Source organism: Gymnoscopelus braueri, assembly GCF_963280865.1.
Source record: "Gymnoscopelus braueri genome assembly, chromosome: 9".
Classification (NCBI taxonomy): Eukaryota; Metazoa; Chordata; class Actinopteri; order Myctophiformes; family Myctophidae; genus Gymnoscopelus; species Gymnoscopelus braueri.
Window position 1 is genome coordinate 52149676 of NC_137610.1, and position 16301 is coordinate 52165976.

General features: G+C 43.9%; 1 protein-coding gene across 2 annotated transcripts in view; it reads left to right on the top strand.

Annotated features, from left to right (window-relative positions):
- Nucleotides 1-16301, top strand: part of ap4e1 (adaptor related protein complex 4 subunit epsilon 1) — a 46545-nt gene that overhangs the window by 14760 nt on the left and 15484 nt on the right. The window contains exons 10-19 of one of the 2 annotated variants that reach the window (XM_080436881.1): nt 1595-1717; nt 2923-3032; nt 4857-4996; nt 6075-6187; nt 7262-7377; nt 8843-9041; nt 10079-10257; nt 11948-12059; nt 13324-13450; nt 14407-14695. In XM_080436881.1, the coding sequence (XP_080293007.1) occupies nt 1595-1717; nt 2923-3032; nt 4857-4996; nt 6075-6187; nt 7262-7377; nt 8843-9041; nt 10079-10257; nt 11948-12059; nt 13324-13450; nt 14407-14695 (1508 nt within the window). The remainder of the gene's footprint in view (nt 1-1594; nt 1718-2922; nt 3033-4856; nt 4997-6074; nt 6188-7261; nt 7378-8842; nt 9042-10078; nt 10258-11947; nt 12060-13323; nt 13451-14406; nt 14696-16301) is intronic. The other variant, XM_080436882.1, reaches the window with a different exon arrangement.

The window sequence follows — 16301 nt, forward strand, 5'->3', positions numbered from 1 at the left end:
TTTCCATGCTTTCAACTAAGTGACCCTATCGGTTGGGAGGTGTAATTGCACTCTGATACACTATAACTCTATGAGAAAATGACCGCCAATCGGATTAAAATGCTTTTCATTGAACAATACAGAAGTTACGGGTACTTATACCCACCCGAAGTAAATTGTAACATCCGTGGCCACGGAATAAAAACTTTATATTTGAAATCCGAACGTTTATGTAGATGTACGGGCTGTAAATGGAGAAAGTGCAAAAAACAGGTTGAAGTTTCGTCATGACTGTCATAATATGACCGTGATGTAATGCTGCTTTCGATTTAGTAGCAGCAAGCGAACTATAGTAACTTGTAAACAACCCAGTGACAAACCTATATTATTATTATTCATAATAATAATATTCACATTATTGTCTGAGCGTAAAGCTCTCATTCTATCAGCTGTCCACGTCGCTGACAAACGCGTCTCCTCTCCTCCTCCCGTGCAACAAGTGAACACAATGCTATGTTCCACAAATGTGCTCAATCCTGCGCAAAATATCTGATCTTCAAGCATAAAACAGTTGCTGCGTGACAAGCTGTATGCTTGTAGATCCTATCTTTTTCCACCGCTTTGCAGTGAAAGGGAAAGTAAAATGGGTCGCCACATTTTGCGAGAGAAATAAGTTAGGTCTATGAAAATGTTACTGCATGCGTCGTTGTGCCCTGAGAAAACAGTTAGGCATGAATGCTGGGGTAATAGCCGAGGCTAATTTGCAACACCAGTCCCTGGTTAGACCTTTCTATATAAATATATACCTAATAAAAATGCATGAAGCTCTAATCTAAACAAGTATGAAAAGATATTTATATCTGCAAAGTAACTAGTAACTAAAGTTTTCAAATAGTTGTAGTGAAGTAAAAGTACAAGATTTGCCTCTGAGCTGTAGTGGAGTAGAAAAGTATTACCATTATAATGTAATTATATATATAATTATAATATTAATAATAATAGAAAGACGCGAAAAACAAGCCCAAAGTCGCTTATAATAAGCAGACATGGCAACATCGACTCGCATAGACTCGCTGCTGCAGCTCGTCTACGGGCCGCTCTGCGGGGGGTCTAGAGGTGTCAACTGCTCTTCCCTGGGGGAGAGAGAGGGAGAGCGGTCAATTTAGCCGAAATATAACGTTTGGGATGGTATATATGGTATATATTTCATATTTATAATACGTTTCAGAAGAAAAAAAAAACGGAGATGATTTGAAACATATATTTAGGAAAAGTCATGAAAGGGGAACTTTCTCAGAGCTTCATGAGAGAAGATAATCCACTTTAAATTCTCAAAATCGGTCATATTGATAGCTTAGTCATGCAAGTGTTAAAAGTACTGATAATTGGAAATACTCCAGGAAAGTAAAAGTACCTCAAAATTGTACTTAAGTACAGTCCTTGAGTACATGTACTTTGATACTTTACACCGCTGTCAATAAATGAATGAATGGATGAATAGATAAATAAATAAATAGATACATAAATATGCACAGTTTTTTTTTAAGCTCAATTCCTCATAAGCATCGCAGTTGTCATTTCATCTTTTTGTTCACGATCTGTCTCTTTTCTGCAGCCATATTATACGAGTGTGTGAAAGCCATTTACACCATTCATCCCAAGTCGGACCTTTTGGAAAAAGCGGCAAAGTGTATCGGCAACTTTGTCCTGTCGCCCAAAATCAATCTCAAATACCTCGGTAAGATGCAAGAAACACTGAGTATGTGGTTAACCCATTAATACCTGGAACGTATCTGTGTCACTTTTAGATTTCTTTAGGCTATTCAAAAATAGCAGATATACAAGCTCATAGCGCGGCACCGAGTGCCGCGCTACGAGCTTGTAGATCTGCTATTTTTGAAAAATCGTTAAAAAATATTTTTTAGATTAAAAAAAAAAAAACTGTTAGGATTTAGATTTTTTTAAAGAATCGCCTCAGGTCTTAATGGGTTAAAACAATTGCTTTCTCAATGGACTGTCAGTGTTGGAGCAGTGTTAGGTCTTATTAGTCATAGTCTTTTGAATACATTTTAGTCAATTTAGTTTTAGTCATATTTTAGTCATCTGAAATGTTTTGCTTTCAGACTAGTTTTAGTTGACTAAATTTACAGTTGGTTTAGTCGATTAAAATCTATGTTGGCGGGCCTCGATGGCGTCGTAATGCTCGATTTATATTTCGCTGTGTACCGAAAATAGCCGATGTACAAGCTTACATCCAGTCGTGATGCGACGCGTTGTAGGTTTGTAGATCGGTTATGTTCGGAGAGCGACACCCGCACTCAACCAAGCATAAAATGTTGGCGAAATTGGCAGGATATTTTGTCATAGTTTTAGTCATCATAGCTTAGTTTTTATGTGGGGTTGGTGAAAGGGCATTTCTGTGTGGAGTTTGCATGTTCTCCCCGTGTCCCCTAGGGTAGGTACCCTCACACAAAAACATGCAGTAATCCTGGTCTCTATACTGCCTCCCCCTGGTCAGCCGGGGCGCCTGATGGAGGGGAAAGGAACTTGTTGGAATAACGTCTTCCTTCCAGTCGCTACGTCCTACCGGGGAAACCCCCCCCCCCCCCTGTCAGGTGATAAGAAGCGGCCTGCTCACTCCTCATGCATTGAAGGAGGCATGAGCTCAGTCTGGGCTCTCCCTAGGCTGGCAGAGGGAGAGTAGCGCCCAGGATTACATAGGCAATTGGCACTGGGTGAAAAAATGGGTTACAAAATCGTGGGATAAAAACAAATTATTTAAAAAAGCATAGTTTTTATTTATTTTTCGTCAGTGAAAGACAGGTAGTCAACGGACCTTTTTTCATCATAGGTTTAGTCGATGAAATTAACACAGGATTGGAGACATTTATTACCGTCATTGTTATTCTTCTTATTGTTATTGTTGTTGTGATGTGATTGTAGGTCTGAAGGCGTTGACCTACGTGGTTCAGCAGGACGTCAACTTGGCCCTGCAGCACCAGATGACCATCATCGAGTGTCTGGACCACTCTGATGTCATCATCAAACGCGAGGTGAGACATGATGTCACTCTGATGACATCATCAAACACATGATGTCACTCTGATGTCATCATCAAACACATGATGTGTTTTATGGTCACTGAACTAAATATGGAACCCGATCGCTGCAAGACACACAAAATATTCCGACTAGTGTTGATTTTGACAGCAAATTTTGATTCAGTTTTAGTCATAGTCTTTTGAATCAAATGCCATTTAGTTTTTGTCATATTTTAGTCATCAGAAACGGGTTTTTTTTTGGTAATCTACAGTTGATTTAGTCAACTAAATGTATTTTTGCGGTGCCTTGATGGCATCGTAATGGCTGATTTTACACTTGGTTGCATGCTGAAAATAGCCGATCTACAAGCTCACAACACGTCGCAGCGCGACGTGTTGTGAGCTTGTAGATCTGCTATTTTTTGAGCGCCACACCTGAGCGCAACCAAGCATAAAATGACTTGTCTTTTAGTTCTACTGGATCTCTTCTCCACTAGTCCCTCCTAGTTTTTATTTGTTCACGAAATTGTCAATATATTTTAGTCTTGGTTTATTATTTCGTTTTCGTCAGTGAAAAAAGATAGTCGACGAACATTTTTCGTCATAGTTGTAGTCGACGAAATCAACACTGATTCCGACACTAAAACCTATTTTTTTCAGAGAGACAGATTAGGAGAAAATAAACATTATTATCGACCTTTCTCTGTCCCAGCAACACACTAGAGATCTAGTACCAGTAAACATTGGACATCCGTAAGATGGCACCCACTTGTATACAGACCATTTGTGTGCCATTTGTGTGCCATTTCTCCTCTAGTGGCTACTATTTGGATGGCCTATCTTTCTATATCCACGGTCTTTGGGGATCTCACTAAATCCATAAACGGGTGTTTCTCCCAGGGACTGCCCCTTATGTTCTGTGTCACACACACTGTTGTGTCTGATGCGCGTGCTTGTCGGCTTGCATTGGCTCGGCTCGTCTTGTCGAGCTAAGCTAATTTGAGCTAGCCACGTTGAAAGTCGACAAGATTTCTGAACCAAAAATACTTTTCGTATCGGTATTCAAGTGGTATGTGCAGGAGCAGGGGCATCGGTTGCTCGGGGCGGGCACTCACTCACTCGCACTAGCGCTCCTGCTAAACGGGGCGGCAGTGGCAGCGGATGGGAACCGCGAGGTTCCCAGTTCGATCCCGGGCTCCCCCAGAGTTAGTGTTGAAGTAGCCTCGATCTCCAGGCTTTTATTTTTTAGTTTTGCTAAAAAATAAAAGCCTGGATCAGCGAGTCGGTGTTCCGGGTATAGGAAGTGTTTCATTTTCCCAACCAACCAGAGTGCAGTGGGCGTCGCTCGTAATGTTGTGTTGAAGGGGGGGGGGGGGCTGACGGACAGATCGCTGAACCAATGGGATCACACGCATTCTCTCTCCGGAGATGTTAAACCTGCCCCTCTGAAGTGTCCTTGAGCAAGACGCTGAACCCATAATTGCTCCCGATGAGCAGGTTGGTGCTTTGCATGGTTTCCTCCGCCATCGGTGTGTCAGTGTGCGTGTGAAAGGGTGAATGTAAGGCACAATCTATGTAAAGCACTTTGGATACAAGCGCTATATAAATGCACCATTTACCATTTAAACCACGCCCATCCCGGCTAAACACCTGGTTTGTAGTGAGTCCAGAGACAGAAGCTGGTGTATTGTGGGTTTGATTGTGTTATGGCACGATGGTGTTGCTTGCCAAAAATAACTGATCCACAAGCTACCAGGACGTAGATCAGTTCCTGTCGGCAAGGGACTCCGTCGTACTGAGTGTGGATCGGATGTAAGACTGTGCGTTTCCTCCTAGACACTGGAGCTGCTCTACCGGATCACCAATGAACAGAACGTAGTCGTCATCGTAGAGAAGATGTTGGACTTCCTCCACCTGTGTAAAGACGAATACACCATCACCGACCTGGTGGGGAAGGTGGCTGAACTGGCAGAAAAATATCCTTTTATCACACTGATCATTACTTTACTTTATTTACGTGTTTTGGACGGGATGGCGCATAATATTGAAAAATTCATACAGTACATGATGTAATGTCAATATTCCGGATTTAGCAAGAATGCTAATTTCCGTCCGTAGTCCCCAGACACATCAAAATGATGATATCCAAAGCGCCTTCCCTCTCATGAAACGCGGTGTGTGTGGACACGGGCCGTAAATGAAAGTCCTTTACGACAGAGAACGCCGCAAACTTACAGTGCCTGTGCGCAGATTGCAGTTTGATCATTCATCCCATAGCTTGGGTCGCTACAACCATGGTGACGGCTGTAAACATGGCGACGATAGCTCCCATAGGCCAAACTCCGAATCTCCGGTGTTGACACAAAAGCGCTAATAAACAGCTTACATTTTGGGAAAGTTTAAAACGGGTGTCGTCATTTGGTGCATATGCTAATGGCCAATGGCCAGATCCTTTATGTTGTTCTATATGTTCCTATATTATCAGTACGTATGCCCCAGATCCTATATCATGATGTTCTATATGCAGTGGTCTAAAGTAACTAAGTACATTTACTACTGAGTACTGTACTTAAGTACAATTTTGAGATACTTTTAGTTCACTGGAGTATTTCCAATTGTCTATACTTTTACTTCTACTCCACTACATCTTAGAGGCGAATATTGTACTTTTACTCCACTGCAATTATTTGAAAACTTTAGTTAGTAGTTACTTTGTAGATATAAATGATTACATTATAAAACACACATTAACCACTTTAGCCCTATTTTATACCTATAGGCTATTCGAAAATAGCCGATCTACAAGCTCACAACGCGTCGCGATACGTCGCGCTGTGAGCTTGTAGATCTGCTATTTTCAAACATTTTTGTACTTTTTTTACTTTAAGTACATTTTGATACCAATACTTTTGTACTTTCACTCAAGTCAATTTTGAATTCCGGACTTTTACGTGTAACAGAGTGCTTCCACCTTGCAGTATTGATACTTTTACTTAAGTAAAACATTTGAGTCCTTTTTCCACCACTGTCTGTATGTTCCTATATCATAAGTACGTATGCCCCAGACAACAGCTGGTTCATAGAGACCATGAACGTGGTGTTCACTCTGGGAGGAGACTCCATGCAACCTGACATCCAGAACAACTTCCTGAGGCTGCTGTCTGACGGTAAGAATGTTACTTTACTTTATGTCATGAACAAGTACATCATAATGTAATAATATTAACTCACTGACTGCCAGAGTTAAAACGTCATCTATAGCTGCCCTTGCCAGCGATTCCGAGCGTTTTCACTAACCTCAAAAAAAGAATTATAGAATATTTTTCTTCACAACGATCCATCCGTCGATCGCTTTAAAAGACATAGGGGGGTCTCGTAGAATCGAATACTTTTTTTTTGTACTAATCCATTCCATAGTTATGGGCAGTTAGTGTTCGCCAAAAAGCTACAGAAAGCAGAGAAAATTTCATTTTTATAAATCCTCTGATACTAACAAAACCAGCTCCATTTTGTTGTGATCTATGGTAGGTCTGTCTGGTGTCACATGGTAATATGTCCCACTGAAACCTGTCTGGTGTCACGTGGCAATATGTCCCACTGAAACCTGTCTGCTCCCACGTGGTAATATGTCCCACTGAAACCTGTCTGGTCCCACGTGGTAATATTTCCCACTGAAACCTGTCTGGTCCCACGTGGTAATATGTCCCACTGAAACCTGTCTGGTCCCACATGGTAATATGTCCCACTGAAACCTGTCTGCTCCCACGTGGCAATATGTCCCACTGAAACCTGTCTGCTCCCACGTGGTAATATGTCCCACTGAAACCTGTCTGGTCCCACGTGGTAATATGTCCCACTGAAACCTGTCTGCTCCCACGTGGTAATATGTCCCACTGAAACCTGTCTGGTCCCACGTGGTAATATGTCCCACTGAAACCTGTCTGGTGTCACGTGGCAATATGTCCCACTGAAACCTGTCTGGTCCCACGTGGTAATATGTCCCACTGAAACCTGTCTGGTGTCACGTGGTAATATGTCCCACTGACGAAGGCTGGATAGTCGAAACGTGTGTTTCTTGTATAAGGCATATGGAGAAATAAAGAGCTGACTTATCTCGTCACTCTGAGTGAAGTGTGTGACCCCTCACTCTTGCCAAATATTCACGTTTTAAGAGGACAACCATGCACCAGAGGAGTCCGGGCACGGTGGTAACAAAAGGTTTTGTTTCATTGTGTTATCAGGAGCAGACAACACGGAGGACACAGAGCTGAGGCTGTTGGCTGTAGACTCATATGTGTCTCTGCTTCAGGGAGACGTTCACACACTGCCTCAACGCTTCTTACAGGTCATCAGCTGGGTGAGATACACACTACATAGACAACACACACACACACACACACACACACACACACACACACTGCCTCAACGCTTCTTACAGGTCATCAGCTGGGTTCGGAGATACACACACATAGCCGTGGGGCTGCTGAGGGGGCTGCAGCACCCCCTGAAAATAAAGTATGATTTTTTTATTTATTTTTTTATTAAAATAAAATATATTTTTTTGCACAATATGCCTGTTGTTGTAAAAAATAACCGCAGAAACCGGACAGAAACCGCAAATGTTCGCGCGCACACGCTAGGCACGCATGCGCCCGTAACCTATAACGTCTTCCCACGGCCCTGCACGCACCACATAGGCACCACACACAGAGAACCGAGCCTGTTTGGGGCCAAGATATTGACTTGTCCCTCGCAGGCACCGGTCGGATCAGTTCCAATTGCCATGGGTCTCGGTTGCATCCATTTGAAATGGATGGACCCGTATGGCCCCGACGACCAGCTTTTTATTATTATTATTATATTAATCTCTTTAACCTTCGGTTTTAAAATGAGACATAATATGCGTTGTAATCACGCTGCTAAATCCATATCGTCTGTTCTCACATATTGAATGAGGCCCGTTTTAAACGGCCGATTGAAACGCAGCCAATCTCAAGCGCTGCACTGCTGAACACCATGGAGGTTTTTAAGCAGGTGAAACGCAAACAAAAGCCACCGGGAAGATGCAAGTGGGAACGTCATCTGTGTGGAGCATGTTTATGGACATAATCTGCGGGGACGGGCGGTATAAAGTCGATGAAACATGTCTGTCTGCAACACAAAGCAGAACGCACGCGACACAGCTCGTCTGCAGTCCAGAATGGGTCTAGAGACCCGGTCGGACCTGGTCTAATACATTTGAATTATTCTCGGTTCATTTCGGACCGGGTCCAGTAATCTAGAATGTTTTCTCGGGTCTGTTCGGATCAATCCAATTATCCGCGGGTCTGTTTCGGTTCGGATCCCATCTTTTGGACCCGTGCTACCCTCTAGGGCAGGGATTTTCAACAGATTTTGACCCAGGGACCACCATCCTGACTAAGAGCAACCCGGGGACCACCACTATTGTGCGTGGTGGGTCCATCATAGACCCACCCCACACAATAGTGGTGGGGGGGGGTTCATGCACCACAATGAGCTGGAGAAAATAGCTATAATATCAATATAATATCTAATAAAATACAGTGATTTTGTTTGAATATGATGGAATATGATTAAGGATTACTGTGATCATGGTAAGCTCACATTTCATATCACACACACCATACAGTAAGAACTCCTGTAAGTTATTAAAAGTAAAAATAAATAATAAATAAAAACGTTTTTTTAGGACCACCTGCAATACCTCCGCGGACCACCGGTTGAAAACCCCTGCTCTAGGGAGTACTCTCCCCCCCAGAGAGGATCTCCAGTAGGTTTCATTGTGCTCTCTCTCTCTCTAGGTGCTGGGTGAGTACTCTCCCCTCAGAGAGGGTCTCCAGACCGCCACGGTCCTCAGACTGCTGCTCAAGCTGCTGGACATGAAGCACAGCAGCAGCGACACCAGGATCTGGGCCCTGGCAGCCATGTGCAAGCTGCAGTGTGAGGGTCCTGCGGGCCTGGGTCCGCTGCAGGACAAGCTGCAGTGTGAGGGTCCTGCAGGTAAGGGCTGTCACAATTATTACATAATCGTTGAATCGCAGAAATTTGTCTCCCTGTGTCCGCTAGGGTAGGTACCCCCACAAAAACATGCAGTAATCCGGGTCATTATACTGCCTCCCCCTGGTCAGCCGGGGCGCCTGATGGAGGGGGAAGGAAATGGTTGGAATAACGTGTTCCTTCCACGCGCTACGTCCAACCAGGGAAACTCCCCCTGTCAGGTGATAAGAAGCTACGTCTTACCGGGGAAACTCCCCCCTGTCAGGTGATAAGAAGCTACATCTTACCGGGGAAACTCCCCCCTGTCAGGTGATAAGAAGCTACGTCCTACCGGGGAAACTCCCCCCTGTCAGGTGATAAGAAGCTACGTCTTACCGGGGAAACTCCCCCCTGTCAGGTGATAAGAAGCTACGTCTTACCGGGGAAACTCCCCCCTGTCAGGTGATAAGAAGCGGCTTGCTATAGCTCCTCATGCATTGAAGGTGGCATGAGCTCAGTTCTGGGCTCTCCCCAGGCTGGCAGAGTGAAAGTAGCGCCCAGGATGACATAGGCAATTGGCACTGGGTGAAAAAATGGGTTACAAAATTGTGGGATCAACAATTGTAGTAATAATAATCGTCAAATCGCAATTATTTGAGATAATCGCAATTATTTTTGCATAATCGTCATAATCGTTTCCATGTTGTAAGTTGTCCATTCAGTTTGAAACTTTTTCAAAATACAGTGGAAATAGCCGATCTACGAGCTCACGGCGCGGCTGCGTCGTGAGCTCGTAGATCGTCTATTTGCAGTATTTTTGGTTATTTCCAAAAAAAAATAAAAACATTTTTGAAAGTATAAAATGATTGCATCGCTTTGTATATTTTTTTTATTTGTCATATCTAGCCTTTGCAACTTCAACACCTACAGTATAAAAGCCAAACAGAAATGTCATTTGTATTCATAATGTCATCCAGCGCTCAACGACAATTAAATCGTTAATCGCAAGTTATTTGTGTGACAACGAATGGTCACGTAAAATGTCACATTGGTGACGACAGTCCTACCTGCAGGCCAGGGTCTGGTGGGTCTGCTGCAGGACGTGTGTGAGAGCTACGCCGGATCCCTGGACACCGTGCTCAGGCAGAAGGTCCACGAGCTGCAGCTTCTCAGCCAGGACCCAGAGCTCCGGGCCAGGGTCCTGATGAGCCCCCCACGACGCCATCAGGAGCCCCTGGAGGTACAGTACCACATGCACCGTATACAGAGAGAGGGGTTTGGATTGGTGGTTGGTGGTTGCTCACTATACACATATTAATCATATATGATATGATAACTAAATAATTTAACGAGCTGGTTCAGCTCATTTTAACCCATTCAATCCGGGAACGCATCTGTGTCACTTTAGATTTCTTTGGCTAAACTTTTTTTTTTCTTCAGAAATAGCAGATCTACAAGCTCATAGTACTCGGTGCTGTGCTATGAGCTTGTAGATCTGCTATTAAAAAAAACAAAACATAGTGAAAATGTTTGCAAATATTTATATATATATATATATACAGTATATAAACATTTTTAACTCAAATCGTTGCTTCTGGGGGTCCCTGGAACAAAATATTGTGAGATGGGGGGGAACCGCGGACAAATTCATAATCATTTTTGGGGGTCCTTGACATGAAAAAAGTTTGAGAACCACTGATATTATAGCAACATTTAACATAGAATTTAGAAGACATTTGTAGAACCCCCAGAATAAATGATTTGAGTTACAAATGTTCGCTTTAAAAAAACATATATTCAAAGGTTAATTGATGGCTTGCTTTTGGCTGCTATTTATGAATAGCCCAAAGTATAAAATAATGGTTATAGCTATAAAAATCTAAAATGACACAGTATGCGTTCCTGGATTGAATCAGTTAAGACATATTTACAATTAACACAATTTACAATTTAACCACCTATTTTCTGTGTCATACGATGTCAAGACGCATTGTGAGCTTGTGTAGACCTTGCTATTTTTGCTATTTAGCAACATTTAGAAAGAAATAGAGACAAAATAATGTTTGCCTACAATGACATGCCCAAAAGAGGGAGAGAAAAAGTCCAGGGAACTGTCATTGGCTGGGCTGTAACGCAGAGCCTGTGATTGGCTGGGCTGTAACACAACCTGTGATTGGCTGGGCTGTAACACAACCTGTGATTGCCAAGCCCCGCCCTGCCTGCCTTGCGATTGGCTGAATGCAAAAACGACCGCTGGGGGATTCGGAAGGTTACTTCTTCTCGGAACTTTTACCGTTCCAAGAAACTGAACCCCTAATTGCTCCCGATGAGCAGCTCGGCGCCTTGCATGGTTTCCTCTGCCATCGGTGTGTGAAATCTGTGAATTTGTAATGCACACTGTAAAGCGCTTTGAATAAAGGCGCTATATAAATGCACCATTTAGCATTTTATTTACCATTTAAGTGCATTGTTACTATAGTACCAAAAATGTTTTACAATATGCATTTATTACATTCACACATTCACACACCGATGGCGGAGGAAACCATGCAAGGCACCGAGCTGCTCAGCGGGGGCAGTTAGGGGTTCAGTGACTTGCTCAAGGACACTTTGACACTCAACGATCCTATATAATCATTAAGGCTGCTGTGAAACTAGTTAGTGTGGTTCTGCTCGTGGCCACCAGAGGTCACTGTGAACCTAATGAAGGTTACACTTATTTGTCTCTGTCTGGTGGAAACCTTATACTGTATGTCCAGTATTTTTGAGCTTGAAGATTGCCTATTTTTGCTACATTTGTGTGACACTTTAGTATGAAGACATATGGCATTCATTTATGAAAAAACATACAAAGTTTCTGCCCAATTTTTCTGGGGTCATGTGTATTTTACATCATATTTCTTATTAACATGGTATCATGTGTTTTTCAGGTGGATTCCTCGCTGTCGTTTTTAGACGGCTTCGTGTCGGAGGCGTTGGCTGCGGGGGCCGCGCCGTACAAACCCCCCCATCAGAGACAAGAGGAACTGAGCCAGAACAAAGGTACCGACCTCATGTTCTCATGTATTCATGTGTTTATTACACTGTTACCTCACTGAACATGTTCCCAATGTATTCATGTGTTTATTATAGAGACTCCTATATGTATGAGACTCATACAAGCTCATATGAGCTTTTATATCTGCTATTTGTTGAATAGACAAAGTTTAAAATAATGGTTAAAGTGGTTAAAATCGAAAATGACAATCCCTAAGGTCTGGCCCTGGTTGTTGTCAGTATGTAATAATGTTGTTAGCGTGTTAAACTAGGTCCTTTGTAGCTCAATACTGTACATTCTCCCATTCATGCTTGGTACCACTCTCTGGTCTCGGACAAATATAACGTCTCTAAAGTGTTGCACAGAGATTTCAATGACACTCATAACTGCGTCAGGGTCCCGCTGAAACGTGTGTTGATTGGCGCTGATCGCCGCTGCCATTAAAAATGTTCAATCCATACTTTTGTCTCCGCCAGGCCGAAAGGCATGGCGAGAGAGTATGTTTTACACCCTGTCCGTCCTTCCGTCCGTGTGTCTGTCTGTGAACAGCTAATGTCCGGCACCGTTGGCCCGGTCGCTGCAAAACTGTGCACACACACCCCCTCGATGCCTATTCAGAACCTCTGCCCCAATTTTTTTCACATGGGCCTGTTATAGCGCCACCAGGAGGTGGATTTGTGCAAAACCCATTTTTGGATATTACTCCTACAGATTTTATTCAAACATCACGCAAATCGGTACACAGTATCTCTATAGTCATATGATCAAGACGGATCTGTTCGATATTTCATATTCCATCCTGATTGGCTAAGGTAGTCTGCTAAGTTTGCAGGAATGGTCCGTTTTGAGCAAAATGTCTCAAATCATCAACGCAGCGTGCGATGTCCGTGAAAATTTGCACGCACATTCCCACTAGGCCGAGGAGGAAATGCCGCCCTTTTCACATATTATAGCGCCACCAGGAGGCCACAATAACCTGCCTGACCTGGCGGAGACCTGTGCTCCGAGGAGCACTTTTTCTAGTTTGCATTTAGTTTTGCTCTCACTCGTGCTCCATGTCCACGCCATGTCCTGTGATTGGCTAGGCAGAGTGCAGCTAGCCAATCACAAGACAGGGGAAGGTGGGACATGGAGCGCAAGGGAGAGCAAAACTAACCTTAACACACATGGATTAAACTGGGAAAACTCAAGCTGCGCTCCCGAAAGGGGCGGTGTGGTTGTATAATGTTGTTGTTGTTGTTTGTAATGTTGTTGTTGTTGTTGTTTCAGCAGTAAACATGGAGCCATACAGTCTGTCCCTGTCTGTCAGTATGTCAGCAGACAGACTGTCTCCCACCCTGAGGTCTGTGAGCTCTGGACTGTCCGGGAACAGCGCTGAACTCTCACACAGAGGAGGGTAGGTACTGTAGGAACAGCGCTGAACTATCACACAGAGGAGGGTAGGTACTGTAGGAACAGCGCTGAACTATCACACAGAGGAGGGTAGGTCAACACCATGCTGCCATTATGACAGGGGTCTTCAACGTTTTTCAGACCAAGGACCCCCTAACTGAGAGAGAGATGAAGCAGGGACCCCCCTCTATATTGTATAAAATTGTGTTGCAGATTAACTCTTAAAAATGTTTTCTTGGTCTGCTCTTTTTTCCCCTCTACACCAAAACCTCTTTGCCAAAAATAGCAGCTCTACAACGCGTTGTGAGCTTGTAGGTCTGCTATTTTTGGAGAGATTTTTTTCAGAGATTTGGCGCACCCCCTGTGTAGAAACTCTGAGGACCCCCTAGGGGTCCCCAGACCAACATTCCTAGTGATAGATCAATCACAAGTAAGACGCGCGAACGCGGGAAGCGAACGCAGCTCAACAATGAGATCTAAAACTGTCCTCAAACTAAGGCGTTTTCAACTTGCCATCCGGCCTGAAATATGCAGAAATGACATGGAATTCTTAGATATCCCAATAGCTGAACTCGTGTAGATGCTTTTTGACTGTAGCTGCTATATTTCTCTCAGAGGAGTGTAATTAGTCACCCAGGGGCAGGCGGATTTCAGCCACACACTCTGAGATCTGTCAGCAGCCAATGAGAGCGTGAGTCACATGGGGGCGCGGCTGCACACAGGCAGTGCACACAATACTGCACACAGACAGACAGACAGACACACACACACACACACACACACACAACCCGAGCACGGTTTCATAGTAAGCTCCACTTGCTCGGGCGCGCCTCCTTCCGCTGCGTTCGCAACTATAAATGAACACACTTTGTAGCTTGTTGCCCTGTAAATAATTTACAAAAATGTTCAGAAGAAAAGAAAATAATCAGTTTTCACCGATCCATTGATGTCCTTTTCAAGGTGCAGCAGCCTGAAGCTGGACGGAGTGAGGCGGGTGTGGGGGAGGGAGGGCTACCTGGAGGAGGCTGCAGTGACCGAGGAGGTGCCCAGTCCCCTGCAGTCTCCTCCTCCGCCTCCTCCTCAAGGAGGAGGAGCCCTGGGTTCCCCAGGAGGTGCAGGTTCTCCTGACAGCGCCGTAGGAGGGGCACGGGGGTCCACGCTCCTCCCCCCCGGACCCCAGCAGGAGAAGAAGCAACAGCTGGCCTCCTCGCTCTTCGTTGGCCTGGGTTCCCAGAGCTCTGTGTGTCTGGTGAGAGACTCTTTCACTGCATGACAATAAGCTATTTATAATAAAGAAAAGAGCTCTTTGTCATTTTAAGATTTCGTTGGGCTATTCAAAAATTGCAGATCTACAAGCTCATCGCGCGGCACCGAGTGCCGTGCGATGAGCTTGTAGATCTGCTATTTTTTGCAATGGGTGTCGATGTCCAAACCTCACCCGCCCAAAAATAGCAGATCTACATGCTCATAGCTTGTCATAGAGCGCTATGAGCATAGCGCTATGAGCTTGTCGATCTGCTATTTTTTGAATAGCCCAAAGAAATCTTAAAATGACATATGCGTTCTCGGTCTGAAAGGGTTCAAAACACTTCTGCATGGCACCGCTGGCCTAGCGGTTAAGGCACATACCACATATAGGCTCTAATCGGTGTTAATCTTGTCAGCAAATTCTAGGCCTGACCTCGACTGAGTCGAATAGTCGACTGGTTAGTCGCGGAGGGTCCGAGTCGACTGCGTGTCTCTTAGTCGAATCTAGTCGAATATGTTTTTTTTTTTTTTTTTTTTTTGGCCAAGTCTACACCTGCAACCACACGTAACTTCCACTTTATTCTTCTTCTTCCTCGTCTTTGTATTGGTATTGTTTGTGTTGGAGTGCCTCAGTGCGGCTGCAGAGTTCATGTGTAACCTCTTCCAGAGAGAGATAGAGACACTAGAAACTCTGCTGGAGACACAAAACAAACTGTGTAGACTTGGCCCTTTGAAATATTTTTTTATTTTTATTTTGCATTAGTCGACTATTGGCAATTAGTCGCCAATTAGATTCGACTAAACAAATCCTTAGTCGGGGACAGGCCTAGCAAATTCTGATGTAGTCTTAGTCTTTTGAATAACACACCATTTAGTTTTAGTCCTATTTTAGTCATCTGAAATGGTTTGTCTTAGTCTAGTCTTAGTCGACTAAATATCACAATATGTTTAGTCTTAGTCAACACAATTAACACTGACTCTAATGGCTTTGATTACCGAGCTCGACGGATATCTTCTGCGTCTCTCTCTCTCTCTCTCTCTCTCTCTCTCTCTCTCTTTCTTTCTCTCTCTCTCTCTCTCTCTCTCTCTCTCTCTCTCTGGGATCGTTTTGAACAAAATGCCGCAAATCATGAACGCACTGTCCGATTGCGGTGAAACGTTGCACGCGGATTCGCACTACGAACAAATGCCACACTTTTAACATTGCCCTATTATAGCACACCAGGAGGCCAAGTTCCCCCTCCCAGTCCCCCTTAATCTTGCTGAGTGAGGCGTCATTAAATGAAGATAATATAGAGCTGTAAATGTTTGATATGAGACCTTGAAGTTGAGCACAAAATATCAAATTTCAAGTCTGGATCTAAATTAGGAAAGGTTTGGGTTTGAACAAAGTGTCTGATTTGAAAGTACCGGAATAGGTGTGAGCGGGGGAGGTAGAATTTTAGTGAAAGGTCATTGAAAGTGGCAAAAGTCTATGTAGAGGTCAGTACATTTATACAGGCCTGATCTTTTCCAGTGCAAAAAGCTGGCATCCAATTTAGCAGGGAGAAATAAATGGTTGTTGCATATGGGGCCTTCTAAAGAGAAGCCACTAAAATTAAAATGCT